The 22,698-nt window shown below is 50.9% G+C and overlaps 2 protein-coding genes across 4 annotated transcripts; both read right to left on the minus strand.

Moving 5' to 3' along the window:
- Positions 1-165: 165 nt before the first annotated feature.
- Positions 166-5,798, minus strand: LOC133890624 (outer envelope protein 61-like). Of its 2 annotated transcripts, none has more exons than XM_062331088.1 (11): positions 5,598-5,798; positions 4,668-4,898; positions 4,181-4,237; positions 3,947-4,075; positions 3,319-3,396; positions 3,137-3,207; positions 2,968-3,020; positions 2,412-2,574; positions 1,255-1,801; positions 946-1,089; positions 166-603 (listed from the first exon to the last, which is right to left on the minus strand). In XM_062331088.1, exons 1-11 carry the CDS (start codon positions 5,679-5,681, stop codon positions 457-459), a joined length of 1,704 nt encoding a protein of 567 aa, XP_062187072.1. In that variant the 5' UTR covers positions 5,682-5,798; the 3' UTR covers positions 166-456. The 2 variants fall into 2 exon arrangements, with proteins under 2 accessions (XP_062187072.1, XP_062187073.1); XM_062331089.1 differs by lacking the exon at positions 5,598-5,798 and adding an exon at positions 5,007-5,555.
- A 13,315-nt stretch (positions 5,799-19,113) lies between these two features.
- Positions 19,114-21,292, minus strand: LOC133891129 (uncharacterized). 2 transcript variants are annotated; one of them, XM_062331850.1, is made up of 2 exons: positions 20,810-21,292; positions 19,114-19,758 (listed from the first exon to the last, which is right to left on the minus strand). In XM_062331850.1, the coding sequence occupies exons 1-2, from the start codon at positions 21,155-21,157 to the stop codon at positions 19,264-19,266; spliced, it is 843 nt and encodes a 280-aa protein (XP_062187834.1). In that variant the 5' UTR covers positions 21,158-21,292; the 3' UTR covers positions 19,114-19,263. The 2 variants fall into 2 exon arrangements, with proteins under 2 accessions (XP_062187834.1, XP_062187835.1); XM_062331851.1 differs by having other exon boundaries at positions 19,114-19,743; positions 20,810-21,291.
- Positions 21,293-22,698: the final 1,406 nt, after the last annotated feature.

Below are 22,698 nucleotides of genomic sequence, written 5' to 3' on the forward strand. Positions count from 1 at the left end.
ACGGAATCCAACATCTGGTGGTATGGTATCGCCAACTTCAATACATACATCCGTTGACAAAGCTCAATCATCTTCAGATCATATACGGCGGGTTCAGGATTTAAAACCCCAAAATTTGGACTACGCCTCACAACCGTTGACAAAATCAACTTCATTTTGCGCATGTTTAAACAAAGAAGACTGCAAAATCGGAAACAACACAGAAAATATCATATTACATGTCAGCCGGTTATCACAACAATATTAGCTTGATCCCTTCTAAGCCGCGCTGCTTGTAGAATTCAGATGAATGTTGTAACTTATAAACAAAGTTACTCCTCTAGTCCTCTGAAAAAGATACAGATTCAAAGAATTCTCGTATTCAGCCTTCCCACGGTGCTTCCAACTACTTGTTAGCAAGGGGAAACTCAGTTACGCTGTCGAACAATTATTTGCACGCCCCTGGAGGCCATGCCATCACCTGCCGATAAACCCAAGCTGGTGAAGGATGAAGGCCAGGATCAGCATGACAATAGCGAGGATCAAGCCTCGCTTGCCTAAGAGCCAGTTCTTTGTCTTTTTCGCTACTTCTACCCCTTGCTGTGCTCGTTCCATCCATCTCATCTGAATGCAAAAGACAAGCACAGAGTTAACGATTGAACCAGAAAGATTCAAGCTTGTGATATAGTAATATCATAACCAGGCTTTCGGTTGAAGCTAAACCGCAGATAGGTTTTGCCTGAGAGCATAGCCCGAATACCAAAAGCTAATCAGAAAGCACCATAAACCTATCCATATAATCAGCCCATAAAAAATACTGGATGATGCAGCTCGTCAGTGTGTGCTTCAAAAGCATACAGCACAATATATGCCAAAAGCTGCATGGCTTGCGGGGGAGGGATGAGTGTGCAGCTAGAAAGAGAGATCAGAAAATAGAGGGAGAGAGGAGTAAAATTGTTTTCTCACCATTCTATCCAAATCCTCTGGAGACAATGAAGACATGGCTTGCTGAGCTTTTGCCGCATCCTCTTTCGACAGCTTCATTCCAAACTGCTCACTCATGTTTGCCATCATCTCAGGGCTCATGTTCTTCATCATGGATGAAAACATCTGTTAAAACAGAAAAAGTCCAACATATGTTAAAACTCAAAGCACAGTATTTTGCTACTATAGTGAGAGGCAATATTTTTAGGTTAAGGATATATGTTAAAACTTAAAGCGCAGTATTTTGCTATGATAGTGACAGGCAATATTTTTAGGTTAAGGATTTTTTACCTGCCGCATTGCAGGGTCTTTCATAGAATTTCTCATGGTTTCTTGCATATCAGCTGTACAAGGGGGAACACTAGATGATGACTGGCCCATCCTTTGGTTGTTTGATATTTCGTCAGGATTCTCCACAATTGTTTGAGATGATGAAGGTCGAAAGTTATTCTCTGATCTAAGGGGTGAACTACTCGTTGTGGCTCTTGATGAAGATTGAAAGTTATTCTCTGATCTCTGGGGGGCACCACTAGGTCCGCCCATCTGAGTTGCAAAATTCAGCATATTCTGTAGTTCATCGGGAGACATCTTACCAATCATATCAGATGCCATCTTGACCATGTCTGGAGACATTTCTGGCATATTAGGTCCCAAATTTGGAGCAACGGAGCTTGTGTCATTCAAAGAAGAAGCAACTTCAAACATTTTCTGAAGTTCTTCTGGTTTCATTGTGCCAATCATATCGCTGGCAGTTTTGACAAGTTCAGGTGACATTCCTTGCATTCCTAACTTCGATAAGACTTCAGGATCACTCTTTGACACATGATTTTGGGATGACCTGATATAGTTGACGAGGATAAGAACAGTATTCACCATCATATACAACACAATTCAAAAAATACACTATAAATATATTAAAATAAGTATTAAATGGGTTAATGAATAGAACACATGCAAGATTAGAGTAAAGTTTATTATAACGTGAACTTATGTAAAGAATTCAAGCTTTTGCAATCAGACACGAAATTTTCATTAGTTTTGAATAGAATAGAATGCAATGAATGCAGATACCACACATGCACAAACAGACCACATGGATAGGTCCATAAAAAAACAGCAGAAAGCATGAAAGTAGATGTGAAAGGAATGAACAAGCATTTTGCAGCAAAGAATAAGCATTTATTGCTATGGAGCAAAAATAAAAAGTTGCAGAACTAAATGACCAGATTGTTGATATTTCCTAAAAACATAATTGCAACACTATGTTATGACAGAATATGAATGCATCCACAATAAAATTTGGTTGGTGAAACAACAAAAGGTGAGGGTATTTGAAGTAGAAACAAATGACTCATGTCAACACATTTAAGTGCTTCAACTCTGGATATGCAGACACGCAGATAAAAAGGATGAAAGAAGTATAAACTAGAAACAAAGGGGCATGCCACCTGATAGTAGCAGTATCATCTCTTGAGCTTTTTGAAAACTCCGATCGCCCAGAGTTTCCTGCTCCTTCAGGCGGTTGTGAAACAGAATACCCAGGAGGTGAACTTCTTTCACTGCTTGATGGCTCTAAAGTATCATCTTCTACAACTTCTTCAATCACAACACCTTCCAAGCAAATCAACACCACCAAAAAGAATTAAGTGAGTCAAACTGCCATAAAACCAAGTGCTATCCAAGAGCATCCAAGTAGATACCCTTTTCTATTAGAACACATCGAACTAATGTGAAAAGGGATGTTTCACTTTATAACCTGAGTCCAACTCTGATTTATTTTCTATTTAATATTCCTTTTTTCCATTAAGCTGATTTTGCCATAAAGACAAATATACACAAAATGCATCATAAACCATCTTAAAAGGAGCCCTCAACCAGAGTTTCCATCCAAAGGACCAATAAATTGAACTAAAGTAAGACAATGAATGGTCGTAAACAAATAGCAAGGAAATGGAAAAGATCAGTATAACTCGCAGCTCAGAAGAAGAATATCAATGAAGCTACCTTTTCGCAGGTTCGTTCCTCCCCCCTCCCTTGCAAGTTTTTCTTCCGTGTCTCTGTATCATAAAATAAATATATCACAGTGTCACAACTAAAGCTGGTAAACAATTTTGTATACGATAATTTCAGAAAAAAAAATGTATATATTTGTGAAGGAATAAGAAAACCATACCTCAGAACCTCAGCAATAGTCTCATCCTCCGGGGAGATTTCATGGGCTTTACTCAAGTCAGTAGCAGCAGCCTGAATGCATTTTCAGGATCACTCCCAGTCAAGTATAGTCAGGGAAAATCAGATAAGTGATTTGCACTAAGCCAATAGTCATGCCCACAAAACAGGGCAAGGAATGCTTACCTCCAGCTTTCCTAGCTCTTTATACGCTTGACCCCTTCGATAATATGCCTTGACATTGCTTGAATCATAAGTTAGAACCTGTAATCCATTCGATAGCTGAATCATCATGTCAAGTAAAAGAAGAGCTACGGGGAACTGAACAGAAAACATAAATTCTGTAAAAACTCAACTCAAAGAGGATTACAAATTTATATTTCAACAGCTCATAAATAGCCAAAGCTATGTTAATGTAATTACTCAAAGTTATTACATGGTAGTAAGATACCGAATGATATGAAGTTTAAGTAACATATTACTAGTTCAAAAAGATCGAAAAAATACAATTGTGGTCTATTTAGCAAATTTAGGGAAAGGAGCCTTCTACAGAATTCACGCTCTTTATCTAATAAGTTTGCTAAGGAAGTAAGCTCGTATCCATTATGAACTTCAAATGATAAAAGAAAACAACATCATAAGATGCACTGCAGTAGGCCCATGACAAAGACAGAACTTCGTTAAAGAATGGCAAACTGTATCTTTTATTGGAAAATAAAAGGATATCAGATCCTAGTATTAGTTCAAATGCTTGTTTCAAAAGAATTAGTTCAAATGAAAAGGTAGCCAAAATACTACAGGACCTAAAACATACCTCTGAACCTTCGCTTATGCATTCATCGAATTTCCCTGTTTTCAGGTAACAAGCCATTAAATTTAGGGTGCATTGCAACTGCAGAGTATGCGCAGCTGATGATGGTATGCTCTTTAAGTTATCCTTGGCCTGATCAAGAAAAGAACATATAGTTTACCTGTCAGGTCTTCCAAAAAGCATGTCAAGATTTGTTTGTGTTTTTGTTTTTGATAAAATCTTGAGGTTAGAACTCACAAGCTTGTATTTGGCAGCAGCATCCGAATACTGCCCACGGTTATGAAGTTCATTTCCCTGAAATCAAACAAAATCAGAAACATAAGGGTGGTATTATGGAAATTGGTAATATGTATCCAAACCTGGAAACCTCTATTCAAATTAACTACATTGATGATGTGATGCAACGCTTTATCAGCGAGAAGACTATTGACATATAGAAGTCTGCAAATAAATAATACATTCATCTGAATTACAAGAACCAGTCAGCACAAAAATAATAAATGTATCCAGATACTTTTGGTCATGCTACCTTTGCTTTGCTTAATCAATATTTTTTGCACAATTGACCTAAAGAGCGGACAGGACTATTAGGCTATTAGCATATTCTATACATATATGATAAAATTTTGGAGCTTCATCAGAACAGACCAGCTTGCTAATCCTAATGAACAAAGAATGGTAGGAAAAGAAAGCAATGCATGATTTATTTTTTATTTTTACAAACCTGCTTCTTTAACATCTTGGCACCAGATATTGCGTACGACATTTGAGCGTCTGCTTGAGCCTTCATAGCAGCAAATTCTTCAGGCGTAGTATTGGCAATTTTCTCGGTCATGTCACGCATGTCCTCTGGTCTTGCTTGATTCAGCTGCTGAGCAGCTCGCTTTAAGTCCTCAGCTTTCATGTTCTTCATACTTTCTGATGCTAACTTGAACAAGTCAGGGTTGGACATCAACTGCAGTTATTCAAGTTGCAACAAATGCATAGTCAATTTCATGCCATCCTCGCACACTTTATCAAGAGATAACAGAACAATAAAGAAAGAAAGAAAGGGGGAAAATACCGGGTGCCACAAACAATAAAGAGGACAGGAAGTGCGAAGTGCGCCCCTAAACGTTCTATGCACTCAAACTTTGTACAAAAGGGTGCAGACCTAGCCTAAACTGATGAAAGAACATACACCAGCTGAAGCATAAGTATTATCCAAATAGACAACACACGCAAAGCGACTGCGGTCCCTAACCACCCATAAGCCCAAACTAGCCAGCAGAAGACCCAGCAACGACGCTCCCGTTGGCGTCAACGCAACGCACCAGCAGGAAGTTGTTTATAACAACAGGAACAAACATTCCGTCGGCGTCACCGATCAAGCAAGCAGAACCAATTCAAGCCCAACCCAGCCTGGCGGCAGCAGCCACACTCCTCAATTGACTTCAATTCAACGCGCATGCAATCTACACTGGAAACTACGTCCAACCGACGGCAACTACACCACACATGCATTCTCGACACAACGTGCACTGAAAGCGCTATTTCCCCCCGATCTACAGCTACCTCCACCAAAAACCGCTCGGATCGCCCGCTCCGGCGAATCGAATCGAATCGAAGAGGGAGAACGCGGGACGGGATCGGGCGGGCGGGCGGGCGATACGACCTGCTGCTGCATCCTGGCGAGGTCATCGGGGGACATGCGGCGCATCTGCTCCTGCGCCAGCCGCAGCATCTCCGGATCCATCATTGCGGCGATCGGATCAGAAGCGGAGCTCGCGGATTTGGGGATTTGGTTGGGAGTTTGCTGCTGGCGCTCTCTCCTCTTTTCTCTTTTCTCTTTTCTCTTCTCTCTCTCTCTCTCTCTCTCTCTCTAGGAGTATTAAATCTGGTATTTATTTTTTAACGAAATCTGGTATTTATTGGACTGGGCCGGGCTCGGCGGCGGAACGAGACAATGCTGCCGTCAATGGGCCAGCGTCTGGTTTTGCGGACCGGGCGTGTGGGGACCACGCGCTGGGTTTATTGTTTTATTTTTCAATATTTGTAAAACTATATGTCTATTATAAAATATTGTATATATAGACTATCGTCGTCGGTTGGTTGGGCGACAGTCACAGATATTCAAATATGGGCCAGCTTACGGTTTTGTAGACCGGGTCCGCCTAGTTGGCTCGGCGTGTGGGGATCACACGTTAGGTTTTTATTTTTAATATTTGCAAAAGTATATGTCAAGTTTAAAATATTATACATCTAAGCTACTGTTGCCTATTGGTTGGACGATAGTAAGGTGTCCTTCATTCACTTTTTAAAAAAATAATAAATATTGTGTTCTATTACTTTTGAAATTCAAAATACTATCGAAATAGTCATGAAAAAATCTGAACAAAATTTATATTACAGAGGACATTATGATCTAGCTCTTAAAAAAATTTAGACAAATATGAGAAACAAAAAGACAAATTTCATATTTGTCTTTTTTTCTCATGTAAAAATATTGGTTTGAGTTTAAATTTTTTGAAGAGATATATGTTGGAGGATTAACTCCTGTCGTAGGGATCCCGAAAGACCCATTTTTAGAGATTCGGCCGGGGGATGATCCTGAATAAGTTCATCGGAGGAATAAATGGAAGTGAATGCAAATGCAACGGCCGGTGGTGAGGGATGATGATCTAGTGCAAGGAGAAGTAAATGCACCGGAATTTAGACAGGTTCAGGCCGCACGGGGGCGTAATACCCTACTCCTGTATGGATGTAATAACTGCCCTAAGGAAGTCCGTCAAGGATGTTGTTGGTTACAAGAATATTTGTCTAACTAAGGGCTTAAGGCTCCTTGTTCTTGGGCAGGGGCTGTGCTCTGAGTTGGTTTATGGTTTGATTCTTGGTGTTTCTGTGTTCGATGCTTGCGGTTTCTTACTTGATCGCTTCCCTCTCCTTCTCCTTCTCTTCTGTGCTGCCCGCTCTTTTAAGCACTCGCCGGCTGCGACATGCCCCGAACGGGAAAGAGGGGGCACTAGTTCCAAGACACCACGACTGGGAAAGGCGTCATCATTTCTTCTGGGTGAAGTGACCGGGGGGTGGAAAACACGGCGCACGCCCGGTCACCTGTCACCATAAACGTCCTGGCAACGGGCGCCGTAGAGAGGGCCCACCGGGCAGCCGCAGAGCAACCCGGCGTGCCCGTCCTGTCTTGTTCCTCTGCCACAGCAGGGCGGCAGACGGAACGCCTTGATCCTGGCGATGTTATCCCGAGACACACCGGAGGATACGGGACGGGACCCGTGCAATTAATAGCCCCACGCCTCTCTGCCAAAACATTGCAGGAACTAACACTGCGGCGGGAGCAGTTGGGGATGTCAGGCCACGCACGCTCATTGAATGCGGCCTCGGACCTCTGACTGACTGACACCCCATCGGCGGGTGCCTCGGGGGTCTTTCTGAGTCGTCGGGGCACCGAGTGCTCGGGGGTACTGTTCCCCGAGCACTCTCTCCCGAGAATGCCTATCCTTATCCTCGGGGTACCGGGTGCTCGGGGGGTACTATTCACCTCCCCGAGCACCCTCTCCCGAGCACTCTTGCACGAACCTTCGGGGAACCGAGTGCTCGGGGGCTGCCACGTGCAGCCTCGAGCACTCTCCCTGAGCACTCTTACCCGAACCTTCGGGGAACCGAGTGCTCGGGAGTTGCCACGTGCAGCCCTGAGCACTCTCTCCCGAGCACTCTTACACGAACCTTCGGGGAACCGAGTGCTCGGGGGCTGCCACGTGCAGCCCCGAGCACTCTCTCCCGAGCACTCTTACGCGGATCCTCGGGGAACCGAGCGCTCGGGGGCTGCCACGTGCAGCCCTGAACACTCTCTCCCGAGCACTCTTACGCGGATCCTCAGGGAACCGAGCGCTCAGGAGCTGCCACATGCAGTCCCGAGCACTCTTTCCCGGAACTTGGCTCTTCTGATCGTCGGGGGACTAGGGCGCTCGGGGATGACCGGGCACCTCCCCGAGCACTTTCTTCCCGGTACTTAAACTCCGCGGATCATCGGGGAACTGGGGTGCTTGGGAACCACGGACTGTGGCCGAGCACGTCCTTGCCTGCTACTGGAGCAGAGACTCGAACTTCCAGCTGGAGCCAGCGCGGGAAGGAGTAGTCAAAGCCGAGGTGGCGGCCGGCTTCAGGCGGGAAGTGCCGCCGTCACCAGCCCCCAGGGGTGGCCGTGACGACTCCGACTCCGACGTCGACGCCGACTCCGCCTCTGATTAGGCTTTTTGTAGTAGTTTCCTCTTCTTTTGTTTTTGTCTTGATGTAGATACAGGAGTGATCCCTTAGAACTGCTTGTATTCCCCTTGTAAATATAATGGAAGCTTTTCTTTGGGCTCGCAACTCCGATATTCTCAAGTACTTAGTGCTTTTTCTGATGTTTTGCCTTGATGCCCCGGGGAGTACTTAGTCGATTTGATCCGACCTTTCCTCCCCCGAGAACGATGTCGTCCCGACCGTCCTTCTCGGTGCGTTCAGCCCCCGAGCCCTCGCGAGTCCGCATCGGCTAAGTCAAAAGACAAGGACACGAACTTCCTTGCTCGGGAGATAGGTCGATCCAGCACGGAGCACGCCATAACCGGTGAACACTTTTCCACCTTGCGACCACTCAGTCAGCAGACCGAAGACACGCGCGGGCGGAAATGTGACCAAGAGTCCCCGTGGTTCGGTGGTGCCCGGGCTTAGGGCGGATCGGACCGAGCACCGACAGCCCGCCCCTGAGGCCTAGGCTCCGGACTACTCGAGTGGCTCGAGCGATAGGATTACCCAGAGCGCCCAGGGACTCGGTAGTGCTCGGGGCCCTTAAAAGCGGACCGAACACCACGACCACCATGAAAGACTTTGATCAGACATTACCGCACGTACGGCACACCTTTCTACGGACCGTTCTGTTATTCTAGGAAAAAGTGGACACACGATAGGGTTTTGTGCACGAGGAGACCATCTCACCGGGCAGATTAGAATACGAGGGCCCCCGAGGACGACTCGGGAACAAAATATTATTGAACGTAAATTCGTCTGAATTTAACCACTCACTGGACAGCTGTCGGCCTTTTGGCCAATCCGATCCAGGAGGGGTGTGCGCTCCGAGCTCGGGGTGCCCAGGGACTTGGTTCCCTCAGCCGGGGCGCCCGAGCATCAAGGGGCACGCGAGGAGCCCGGGGTCAGGTGATCTCGACCACTCATGCTTAAGCGGTAGGACCACCCGAGGACCCTAGGGGCCGAGCAGCGACCTAGGCATCAAGGCCCTCGCGGTCGAGCTGCTTTTGCTTTGATTGTCGATCTGTGACTTAAGAGAAAATGGAGAAAATCCTTGTTTGGTGCACTCTGTTAGTGCGGTACTTGCTATAGACTGCTCTCGTTTTCGACCCGAGACCTCTCGAATACCCAGACCGGCGGACAAGAGCAGGCAGAGGCATAACCCAGAGGTCCTATGGTTCGGTGGCACCCGGGTATGACAGACCAGACCGAGCACCGACAGCCCGCCCCTAGGGCCTGGGCTCCGGACTACTCGAGCGGCTCGAGCGATAGGATTACCCAGAGCACCCAGGGACTCGGTAGTACCCGGAGATTTGCCACGACACCGAACACCACGGCCTACCACATCAGACGTAAGTCAACGGTAACTGCCCGCGCGCATACCGATCGGGATTCTTTTATCAGCGGGGAAAAAGAGAGAGCGAACTTTTCTTGCACAATCGAGCATCTCACCAGACAGATTAAACATATGGAATCCAGAAAAAAGAAATTGACACACGATTGTATTTCACATTCATACTGAATTGACAATTTTTACAAGGTTGGGTGACTTACCCAGCTAGTGGTAGCCCCCGGTCAACTTGGGCGGGGGGGAAGCCCCTGGCCTGGTTGACCTGAGCCAGGAGCATGGCCATCTACGGGTAGAACCTGCGCAGATGCTCGATGTTCCACGGGTTGGGAAGCGGCTGCCCATCTTCTGCCGCCAACCTGGAAGAACCTTCTCGCGGGACCCCGATCACGGTGAAGGGACCTTCCCACATAGGGGACAGCTTATTCTTTCCTTCGCGCGACTGGACGTATCGGAGAACTAGATCCCCCACCTCGAAGGACCGTGCTCGAACGTGGCGCTGGTGATAGCGCCGCAGGCTTTGCTGGTAGCGGGCTGCCCGGACGATGGCACACCGCCAGCGCTCTTCCAGGTAGTCGACGTCGTCGCGCCTCTGCTGCTCCTGCTCACCCTCAGAGTATGCATGCACCCGAGGGGAGCCTAGAGTGAGCTCGGAGGGGAGGACCGCCTCAGCGCCATACACGAGGAAGAAAGGAGTCTCCCCGGTAGCGCGGCTTGGCGTGGTCCGGTTGGCCCATAGCACGGCGGGCAACTCGTCCACCCATCCCTTCCCGTGCTTTGCGAGCACGTTATATGTCCGGGTTTTGAAGCCCTTCAGTATCTCCGCGTTGGCGCGCTCAACTTGTCCGTTACTCCGAGGATGAGCGACAGAGGCGAAGCAGAGCTTGATGCCAAGGTCCTCGCAGTAGTCCCGGAACAGGGCACTTGTGAACTGAGTGCCGTTGTCGGTGATGATCCGGTTTGGGACACCAAAGCAACCGGTGATGCCGCGGATAAATTGGAGCGCCGTGTTCTTGGTCACCTTGATGACTGGGACCGCCTCCGGCCACTTGGTGATCTTGTCGATGGCGACGTAGAGGTACTTATAGCCCCCGATTGTTCGGGGGAATGGACCCAGAATGTCCAGCCCCCAGACCGCGAAAGGCCATGACAGAAGGATGGTGTGAAGAGCCTGAGCTGGCTGGTAAATCTGCCTTGCGTGGAACTGGCATGCTCTGCAGCGCCGAACCAGCTCGGAAGCATTCTGGAGGGCTGTAGGCCAGTAGAAACCTTGCCGGAAGGCCTTCCCGACCAGCGTGCGAAACGATGCATGGACACCGCACTCGCCCTCGTTGATCTCAGCGAGGAGCTCGCCGCCTTCTTCCCGGGAGATGCATTTCAGGAGAATTCCGCCTGCGCTACGCCGGTAGAGATCCCCATCTACTATGGCATAGCGTTTGGACTGCCGAGCAACTCTTTCGGCAGACACCTTATCCCCGGGGAGGGACTTTTCCTTCAAGTACCCTCGGATGTCGTCCATCCACAAGGCATCTTGAGAACATTCAGCAAGTGCAGCGCACTCGCCGAACGGCGGCACCCTGACAGGGCTTCCCACTGAGGGCACCGCCGGGGTCCCCTGAATTGCGTTCGAGGTTTCCCCTTCGTCCTGTTCGGCAGGCAGGATGGAAGGCCGTGTGAGTCTTTCTTCAAAGACTTCGGCAGGGATGCGCGCACGGGAGGAGGCCAGGCGGGAGAGCTCGTCGGCCAGAGTGTTGTCGCGGCGAGGGATGTACCGCAACTCCAGGCCGTTGAAGCGCCTCTCCAGCTTCCTGACTGCTGCCACGTACGCCGCCATTTGAGGATCCGTGCACTGGTACTCTTTAGATACCTGGTTGATCACCAGCTGGGAATCTCCCTTGACTAGGAGGCGACGGATCCTGAGGCCCACCGCGGCTCGGAGGCCGGCGATGAGGCCTTCATATTCCGCCATGTTGTTGGATGCGCGGAACTGCAGCTGCACGATGTACCGGAGTTCTTCACTCGTTGGGGAGGTGAGAACCACTCCGGCCCCCGCGCCTTTCAGCGAGAGCGAACCGTCAAAATGCATGATCTAGTACCCGGGCGCATCGTGCCCGGGATATGCAGAAAACTCTTCTGGGACGACCTCGGGGACGGGCGTCCACTCTGCCACGAAGTCAGAGAGTGCCTGGCTTTTGATCGCCTGGCGACTGACAAAGTGTAGGTCGAATTCCGCCAGCTCCACTGCCCACTTGACGACGCGCCCGGTGCATTCTCGGTTCCGGAGGATGGGCCCCAGTGGATATGTGGTAACCACCGAGACTTTGTGCGCTTGAAAGTAGTGGCGCAGCTTCCAGGAAGCGATGAGCACGGCGTAGAGCAGCTTTTGAGCCTGGAGGTACCTTGTTTTGGCCTCCCGGAGGACTTCACTGACGAAGTACACCGGTCGCTGTACCCGGCAGGCCCGGACCGCGGCCTCACCCGAGGGGCTGTCGCAGCCCCCAGGCTCGGCGGTGTGGTCGGGGCTGACCGGGTGCTCGGGCTCTACTCCCTGGTCGGGAGGAACCGAGTGCTCGGGCTTGACCCCTGCTCGGGGGGAGCCGAGTGCTCGGGCTCGACCCCTTGCTCGGGAGGAGTCGCGAGGACTGAGGAGTGCCCGGGGGCGGCCGGGAGCTGGGGCCCAGCACCTGGCCCCGCGCACTTGTCGCGCTCCACCACCAGCACCATGCTTACGACCTGAGGAGTGGCCGATACGTAGAGTAGTAGTGGCTCGCCTTTGGATGGGGCCACCAGCACGGGCGGTGAGGTGAGGTACTTTTTCAGATCGCGGAAGGCCTGCTCGGCCTCCGGCGTCCAATCGAAACGACCGGCCTTTCTTCAGAAACTTGAAGAGGGGGAGCCCCCGTTCCCCAAGTTTGGAGATGAAGCGCTCGAGGGCCGCCATGCAGCCGGCGAGACGCTGGACCTCCTTGAATCGAGCCGGGGATCGCATCTGCTCGATGGCCCGGATCTTCTTTGGATTGGCCTCGATTCCTCGGCTGGAAACCAAGAAACCGAGGAGCTTACCCACGGGTATCCCAAAGACACACTTCTCGGGGTTGAGCTTTAGGCGGGTAGTGCGGAGACTGTTGAAAGTCTCGGCAAGGTCGTCGAGCAGGGTGGCGCGGTCTCGGGACTTGACCACGAGATCGTCGATGTAGGCCTCGACGTTGCGGCCAACCTGCGAATCAAGGGTGATGCGAATAGCGCGCTGGAAAGAAGACCCAGCATTGCGCAAACCAAAAGGCATTGACATGTAACAATAAGTCCCCACCGGGGTGGTAAAAGCAGTTTTTTCTTCATCCTCTATGGCCATGCGGATCTGGTGATACCCAGAGTTTGCATCTAAAAAACACAAAAGATCACATCCCGCGGTTGCATCTACAATCTGATCTATACGGGGCAAGGGAAAAGGATCTTTGGGGCAAGCCTTGTTTAGGTCGGTGTAGTCCACGCACATGCGGAGCTTGCCGTTGGCCTTCGGGACGATAACTGGATTCGCCAGCCACTCGGGGTGGAGGACCTCTCGGATAAATCCGGCATCGAGGAGCTTGCTGACCTGCTCCTGGATGAATTCCTGGCGCTCAGGCGCCTGTCATCGGAATTTTTGCTTCACCGGGCATGCGTCCGGGCGCACAGCCAAGTGGTGCTCAATCACCTCCCTAGGGATCCCGGGCATGTCGGACGGTTGCCATGCAAACACGTCCGCGTTAGCCCGGAGGAAGGTGACGAGCGCGCTTTCCTATTTGTCGCCCAGGTCACCGCCGATTCGGACGACCTGGAAAGCGTCTTCGCCCACCACGACCTCCTTTGTAGGAACAGAGGCGTCGGCGGCGAGTCGGGGTTTGGATGAAGAGGGTCCCGGGCCCCCTGGGCAGCCTTCGACCTCGGCCTGGGCTGAGACCAAAGCCATGTATGACTGCTCGGCTCAGGAGACGGCGCCGCCGGAGTCAGCAGTCACGGAGGTGGGGCCTGCTGGGCCGGCATCTTAACCGTGAGATACGCATAATGCGCGGCCATCATGAATTTGGCGAGCGTCGGACGCCCGAGAATGGCGTTGTAGGGGAGGGGGAGCTCCGCGACGTCGAAGAGGACATTTTCCGTGCGGACGTTGTCCCGACTCCTGAAGGTCACGGGTAGCTCGACCTGCCCAAGGGGCAGGGAGTGCCCGGGCGTCACTCCGCAGAACGGAAGTGACGGCTTTAGGCGCCTGGAGGGCACCTGCAGCTTCTCGAAGGCCTCCTTGGACAGGAGGTTGAGGCCTGCGCCCCCATCGATCAGCACTCTACCGACCTTGATATTGCAGACGGTGGGGGACACCACCAAGGGTAGTCGCCCCACACCTGCAGTACTGGAGGGGTGGTCGGCTATACTGAACGTGATCGGAGCGTCCGACTACCTCAGGGGCATGGTGGCCTCTTCGCTCGGGGTTGCCGAGCACACCTCGCGCCGCATGGTCTTGATGCCACTCCACGAGGAAGGCGTGTAAGCGCCTCCGTCGATGAAGGCGATGGTATGCTCGGGTTCCTGGAAGCCGAGCTCGGCGTTGCCAGGGGCGGCCTCAGCATCGCCTCCCTCGCGGGACTCGTCGCGCTCCCTCTGGCGCTGCTCGACGAGGCCTTTGACCGTACGACACTCCGTGAGATCGTGACATCTGGTCTGGTGTATGGGGCACCATTTGCCTAGCTCGGGCCCCGCGGGAGCGGGGGCCCTCGCTGGAGCAGGAGCCCGGGCGGGAGTCGGGGCTCTTGCGGGATCTAGCGCCCTTGCAGGTGCCGGGGCCCTTGCGAGAGCCGGAGCCCTAGGAGGGGCCCTAACCGGGGCCCTCGCGGGCATAGGCCGTCTGTCGGCGGCCGCCCGGCGTTCTTGCCGGCGGTCGGGCTCTTGGGCCGGCCTATGGGCAGGGCCCTGGGCCGGCTCGACAGGAGCGGCCTCGCGCTTTCTTCTTTTTTTCTTTTCCCGCCTGTCAGAGCGGGAAGAACTTGGCTGGTCGGCGGCGGGGCGCGGACCATGCCACGCTCGGGCCTCCGCCGCCTTGGCGCACTTGTCGGCCAGTGCGAAGAGTTCTGCAGTGGTCTCGATTTCGTGCGTACCTAGCTTTTCGAGCATCCGCTCGTTGCGGACGCCCTGCCGGAAGGCGACGATGACAGCGTGGGGGGCTATCCGCGGGATGGTGTTGCGGACCTGGCTGAAACGCTGGATAAAGCATCGCAGCGTCTCCCCCTCCTGTTGCTTGACGGCGTGGAGGTCGCACTCCAGGCCGGGGCGCATGAACGTGCCCTAAAAATTAGCCACAAACTGGTGGCAGAGGTCATCCCAGGAGCTAATAGATCCTGGGGGTAAGTTCATGAGCCAAGAACGGGCGGAGCCCCTCAAGGCAACATGGAAATAATTCGCCATCACCTTTTCACTACCACCGGCCGCCTGGACGGCAGTAGTGTAGATTTGGAGGAACTCGACGGGGTCGATGGACCCGTCGTACTTCTCCGGCAGCTCAGGGCGGAACTTGGAGGGCCATTTGACCCGTCGGAGCTCACTAGAGAAGGCACGGCAGCCGGTGCCGTACCTCGTGGCGAGGGCGGCGCCCCTCGGCGGTGAACGCCGGTGAGCCGGGGAATCCTGGCGATCGTGGGCCGGAAAAGAGGAAGCTTGGTCCTCAGCCTCGGCCTCCTGCCGGGTTTCCCGCTGGTGCTCGAGAGTGACGCGCGCATCTTCGTGGCCCCTCCGCTCGTTGAGACGCAAGAGGAGGTCTTGGGCTTCGGACGCGGCCAGGGGGGTGGTGCTCCGCCTGGAGGCCCCTCGGCTTGTGCGAACGTTGCCCGTTGGTGGGCCGGTTCGGGTGGCGCCACGCTGGGTGGTGGCACGAGAATTCTCGGCCAGCACCTGGCGGCGAGCAGTGCCGACCAGGGCTGCGACTTCTTGGATCCAGCGGCCTTCCGGGGTTTCCGGAGTCGCCTGGACAGGCGGATGCCTGAGGAGAGCGTGCGCCGCAAGCAGCACGCTCCCGGGGCCGGCCTCGCTAAAAGCGAGCCTACGCCGGAGAGGCACCCGGCGCTGTCCAGAGGCGGACCTGGCGGCCGGGGTTTCGACCACCTGCTGGGGGTCGGATGGTGCACCGGCGGCGGCGGCGGCCCTGCTGGGCCCAGCGCCTTGGTCCCCTTGGGAGGGGAAAACCGCATGTGCAGATTGCGGCTGCTGCTGGGACGCAGCAGCGGCTAGGACCTCCTGTGCGAGGGGCTGCATTTCCTCGCTGGAACTGGAGCCGGAACGCTGGAGGCGGTGTCCACCGACCATTTTTTCTGTGGAAGAAAACAAACAAACAGATTCAGGGATGTTCCCCCCTACCTGGCGCGCCAGCTGTCGGAGGATTAACTCCTGTCGCAGGGATCCCGAGAGACCCCTTTTTAGAGATTCGGCCGGGGGGATGATCCTGAATAAGTTCGTCGGAGGAATAAATGGAAGTGAATGCAAATGCAATGGCTGGTGGTGGGGGATGATGATCTAGTGCAAGGAGAAGTAAATGCACCGGAATTTAGACAGATTCGGGCCGCACGGGGGCGTAATACGCTACTCCTGTATGGATGTAATAGCTGCCCTGAGGAAGTCCCTCAAGGATGTTGTTGGTTACAAGAATATTTGTCTAACTAAGGGCTTAAGGCTCCTTGTTCTTGGGCAGGGGCTGTGCTCTGAGTTGGTCTATGGTTTGGTTCTTGGTGCTTCTGTGTTCGATACTTGCGGTTTCTTACTTGATCGCTTCCCTCTCCTTCTCCTTCTCTTCTGTGCTGCCCACTCTTTTCAGCACTCGCCAGCTGCGACATGCCCCGAACGGGAAAGAGGGGGCACTAGTTCCAAGACGCCACGACTAGGAAAGACGTCATCATTTCTTCTGGGTGAAGTGACCGGGGGTGGAAAACACGGCGCACACCCGGTCACCTATCACCATAAACATCCTGGCAACGGGCGCCGTAGAGAGGGCCCACTGGGTAGCCGCAGAGCAACCCGGCGTGCCTGTCCTATCTTGTTCCTCTGCCACAGCAGGGCGGCAGACGGAACGCCTTGATCCTGACGATGTTATCCCGAGACACACCGGAGGATACGGGACGGGGCCCGTGCAATTAATAGCCCTACGCCTCTCTGCCAAAATAGGGCAGGAACTGACACTGCGGCAGGAGCAGTTGGGGATGTCAGGCCACGCACGCTCATTGAATGCGGCCTCGGACCTCTGACTGACTGACACCCCATCGGCGGGTGCCTCGGGGGTCTTTCTGAGTCATCGGGGCATCGAGTGCTCGGGGGTACTGTTCCCCGAGCACTCTCTCCCGAGAATGCCTATCTTTATCCTCGGGGCACCGGGTGCTCGGGGGTACTGTTCACCTCCCCGAGCACCCTCTCCCGAGCACTCTTGCATGAACCTTCGGGGAACCGAGTGCTCGGGGGCTGCCACGTGCAGCCCCGAGCACTCTTCCCGCCGAGCACTCTTACACGAACCTTCGGGGAACCGAGTGCTCGGGGGCTGCCACGTGCAGCCCCGAGCACTCTTATGCGGATCCTCGGGGAATCGAGCGCTCGGGGGCTGCCACGTGCAGCCCCGAGCACTCTTACGCGGATCCTCGGGGAACCGAGCGCTCGGGAGCTGCCACACGCAGTCCCGAGCACTCTCTCCCGGAACTTGGCTCTTCTGATCGTCGGGGGACTAGGGCGCTCGGGGATGACCAGGCACCTCCCTGAGCACTTTCTTCCCGGTACTTAAACTCCGCGGATCATCGGGGAACTGAGGTGCTTGGGAACCACGGACTGTGGCCCCGAGCACCTTCTTCCGGGACTTGAACTTTACTCACCCCGCAGGAGGGACCTCGCGGGATAGCGACACGTGGCGGATGACTGCCTGGCCTCGGGACTCAGGGACCCCCGGTTCCAGATACACCGACAATATATTATAGCATCCTCTATAATATATTTTTTAGATTTTTTATGATTATTTTAATAGTATTTTGAATTTTAAGAGCAATGAAACGCAATGTTCTTTTTATTCTTTAAGTTGTCACTCGTTGGAAGGATGATATCTTTATTTTTAAAAAACATGTTACCTACCTTCGTCTTTTCAATGGACGATGATAATCTAGATGTGCAATATTTTGAAATGAGCATATACTTTTGTAAATATTAAAAAAGAAAAAGAAAAATAATCTCATTTCTTCTTCTCTCTTCTAGACCATCCGATCCTTGGTTGCAGATGGGAACAATGGTTTGGGTATGTTTAGATAGAGCTTCAGCTCTAACAATTCTCAGAGCTAGATATTTTTAGTTTTAGAAATTTATAAAGCGTGGTACATCGAGGTTGTTTAGATGAGCTATTTTATTTTCATTTAGTTGAAAAGTATAGACTTAAATTGCTACATTTCTTATGAAGAAATTAGACTAATGATTAAAGTAGGTTAACCTTCATAACACATTTGTAAACATTCAGATAACTTACCCCTCTAAGCAGCATATTTGACTTGCGAGTAAACATGTCACTCTCAGTGCCCAAAGTGGCGTGGTTTTTCATCCTTTGATCAGCCAATCATGCTGTGAAGAAGCTCTATATAATGACAGTTTAACTACACTTATAACAACACAGGGTCCTGAATTAATGCAAGTAAAATTCTAGCTAATCTGCAATTTTCTTTGCAGAGTCAACAGACGTTGGCACAATCAGTGCAGATTTGTTGACATCTTGATGTGGATCGAGTTCAATTATATATTGTAGTCTGAAACCAATCCATTCGCAGGATCGATCGGGACCGTGTCAATTAATTTCAGTACAACTTGACAAAATCTTTCAATCTTAGTGCGTATCAGGAGACACGATAGTATAAACTAGAAGCTCTACATGATCATTCAATCAGATCATCAGTTCTTGTGATCTTGATTTTTGAATCCGAATTCAATCAGATTGTCTGGGAAAATAATTCTGTCAGATTTGAAGAAACTCAATCTCTACCATTAAAACATGAGTTAGTTCTCGCATCACCTCTTTCTCTACTCTCTTCCCATCTAATAAAACCACTAAAATTTTAATAATTTACTTATTTTTAACATTCACCCTCGTCATTAAGTCTGTCCACCTCGTTACTAACGGATATGGGTTCGGTTTACTAATGAAAATAAATAAAAAAATTATGAGAAAAATTAGCGGATAATCTATTCCTCCTTTTTCGGATTTCATCTGAAATTAAATTACGGTATCGCTATACATATATATTCGGCGGCACTTCTATGACACATCTACATCTTCATGCATTAGGTTTGTCACTTAGCTATCAACGTAACCTTTCATAATGAAGTGATTAACAACATTTCAGGTTGAAAAACGATTGACATAGTATGCAAAATGGAACGGTAGTCAATGACTATATTAGTTGCATCATCTTCTGAATTGAATTGAGAAGCCAAGAGTTCCTATAAAATTGCTTCCTGAACAGTGGTAAATAACAATATTTCAGGTGGCAGAACTTACACCAGCTGCAACAAATTGTTTCAGGCAAAGTTCCTATAAAATTCTCGTGTTTCAGGCACGAAAACTTCACACCAATCGCAACAAGCCGAAACCAAATTGGTGCACAAAAATCTCGTGCACACACGAAAGCATATGGAGCACGCACTCTCTTACTCACTACAAGACATACGGCACCAACGCTTTGATCCTCTCCGGGAAGCCCTCGAACTTGGACTCGTACCACCTCCTGGTGGCGCAGCTCCGGCCAGCGAGGTAGGCCGCCGTGCCGGATGCCACGGCGAGCGCGTACACGGTCTGTGCGATCATGGCGAACCCGAAGAAGCCGATGATCTCGAAGAGGTAGTGTGGGCAGGTGACGAGCTCGAACATGCCGCCCCTAGGCATCTTGTACCCCTTGTCGTCGCCGCCTCCGTCGGCTCTCAGTCTCGAGAGGAGGTAGTGGTGGTAGAAGTTGCCGGCGAGGCCGATGGCGAAGACGAGCACGCCGGGGTAGAGCAGGTCGACGGGGGGATCCGGGAGGCCGCGACTGAGGTGCTGCGCGTAGATCATGGTGGCGGTGCTGAGGAGGTAGCTGGAGGAGATGGTGACCGCCGTGGCGAGCGGCATGTTCCCACTGTACCGGTGAACGAACAGCACCTGAGAGACAGAACACTTTGAAGCATGGTAAGTAGACTAGCCAAGTGACCGTTGGTTGCAATAAAAACATAAATATTAGACATGATAATATTAAATATAAACTTAAAATATAAAAATATGATATGTCATAGAAGTATTACCAAATATAATTCATATGTTCCAAATGTAATGAGCCCATATGTCCTTTCCAGACGCTAGCGCCTCGACGCTCCTCTATCGTACGATGTGAAAAACTGTGTACGCTCGTTACCGTTAGATCGAACATGAAAAGATCCCCGCAACATAAGCCTTTGTTTCTTGCAACATCACAGGAGAGGATCGACGACCAGCTCAAACCCATAGCACCCAAACGGTAGAAATCGTAGCAAATATGTCTCGTACCCGACTAAAAAATCAAGTGCCCACCAATAAAACCATCCATTCTCGTGTTTCCTCCCTCAATTATTACCCCAAAATTATCAAATTAGGATTGTAGTCTGAGACAACATTTCAATAGCACGTTCGCAACACCAGATTAAACCGCTTGCAGCTAACTAGATACAGATTCATAGAAATTTCAGAAAAAATTGTCTCTTTAAAAAAAATTCAGAAAAAGCTGGTAGAAATAAAAACAAAAACAAAATCATAATTGTCGTTCAATAAACATCTCATTTGTATTAGAAATTAGCAAATAAGATTGAGACCAAAATAGACCTATAGGCTCAACACACTGCAATGTTTTTTACTGTGTATGCAACATCCGAAAACTACATCTGCAACAAATTTGATTCAACTACACACAGTTCTTGGTGAAGGATGGTGGAGCTATGTGTGCACTGGAGCCGTTTCGTTCCATCAACTGCGGTAGATGACGCGTCCGAGCGATAATCGCTCGTATCGGACGTAAGAGCCTAAGCATTATCGAATCATATAGCAAGTTCTGTAGTTCCAACTTCCAAGTGGTGCATACGCCTTGTTTCGAAGACTCTGGTGCGTGGTGTCTGAAGTTCTGAACTGAACGTCTGAACATATATATACTTGTACATGGCTTCGAGTAAAAGTTTAAAACCGGCGTGGATATTGTTACCTCGAGAAGCCGTTTGAGGAAGTGGCCGGCGAGCGCGGCGCTGAGGAGCTGCGCGCGCGCGCCTTCCACCGCGCCCGGCACGGCGAAGGACGCCGCGGCGGCGACGAAGGCCGGGGCGTAGGCAACCAGCATCCCGTCGCGGCTTGGCAGGACCGTGCCGCCGCGCTGCTGCCGCTGCTGCTTGCCACTCGCCGCCACGACGTGCCAGAACTTGGAGTAGGCCATGTGCTCGCCGCGGAGCTCCGAGAGCCCCCCGTTGGCCAGCGACACGAGCGACACCGCCGACATCGCCGTCACGAACGCCGACGCCGGCGGCGGGTACAGGAACGGCAGCCACGACGGCCACATCTCTGGTCTCTCTCCCCCGGACCTCTCGATCTACCGGTGCCTCGACTGCGAGCGTGAACGGCGGGCGGCGTTGCTGCGCGCCACGGACACACGGCGCCGAGCTGTGAACCGTAAGTGGACGTACGCGCTCAGGGCCTTGCGTGTCGCATGTTAGTACCACGATGCGCTCGCCACGTGTAACTATCCTGTGGTGAAACGTGTCTGAACTGTAGCCGTTCGTCGTTAACAGTAGGAGAGCCACATCCGCAGGTGGCTACGTGGAACTAGACTGGCTACGTCGCAGCCTACTCATTCGCGTGCGTGAAAATGTTTGCCGTATATTCTCTCCGTTCAGAAATATTAAACATATTTTTTTATTTTTAAAGTTAGATTTTAATTAAATTTTTCTAAAAAATATATCGTATATAGCTACAAAATCTATATAGTATAAAATTATTTTAAATTATAAATCTAGTTATATAATTTTATACACTTGATATTCTTATAATTTGATTAAATATTAATTAAAGTACATAAAATTTATCTTTTACCAAAAAATACACCTACTATCTTTGAATGGAGGGCATGGCAGTAGACAGGAACCATACATGCAGGTATAGTAAGTCGGTTTTATCCAGCAACTGGCGCATATATATGTCACGTTCACGCGACATTACGTTATGTGCATGAGGTTTGAGTTAACCCTCTATTTTACAAGAACTATACACATGCGCCTTAGAAATTCTAGCTTGCGTTCCAAATGAGCCGCTCGCAACAGGCCAGTCTGGTGTCTCCGTTCGCAGGCATTTGGTCGTGGGGTGATGGAGATCAACTGCTCTGAATCCGATCCGGTGATCACCCTTGGATCTCTCCAGAGTAGAAGCCAACCGAGGAGGAACGCTGTCAATGACGAGCTGGAAGAAGTGGGTTGGTTATTTTCAATTTCATATTCCTCATCAGGCAACCCAAAGACAGACGAAGTGGAAGGGGACACTGCTCGTCTAGAGGAGCCTCTTCTATTTACCTAGCTGCAGATGCAGAACACGTTTCTTTCCTCAAAAGATTGTGGAGAAGAACCACTGCAGAAATTAGATGGGTTTAACACCGCTACGGCCGAGGAGGAGTTCGAGTACACGATGGACGTGAGAGGCACCGCCGCGAGAACGCCATTGTGATGGCGCCGGGGGAGGAGTGTGCCATCGATATCGCAAGGGGTTTTGGTCTCTACGTGAGGGTGAAGGCGCTGGAGGCCGACGGCGTGGCAGTGCGGTGGGAGGTTACCGAACTGCGATCGGAACGCGCGCAGGTGGTGCTAGCGCGGCGGTGTTAAAATGGATAGCTGACTGCCGTCATGTAACTAATTTAGCACTAGTTTTAGTCGTAGATTCGCTCCTTTGAAACTGACACGATCTCTGAACATACTCTAACAAAGTCTATTGTAATTGTGCGCTATTGCCGGACATGCTGTTATCGTCTGAACTGATAAACACAGAGCGAGCCTGGCCACGATTGTGTGGCAGATTCCTCCATTCTTTCGCGTATTCTTTCATGGCATCAGAGCC

This window comes from Phragmites australis, chromosome 14 (genome assembly GCF_958298935.1).
Source record: "Phragmites australis chromosome 14, lpPhrAust1.1, whole genome shotgun sequence".
Classification (NCBI taxonomy): Eukaryota; Viridiplantae; Streptophyta; class Magnoliopsida; order Poales; family Poaceae; genus Phragmites; species Phragmites australis.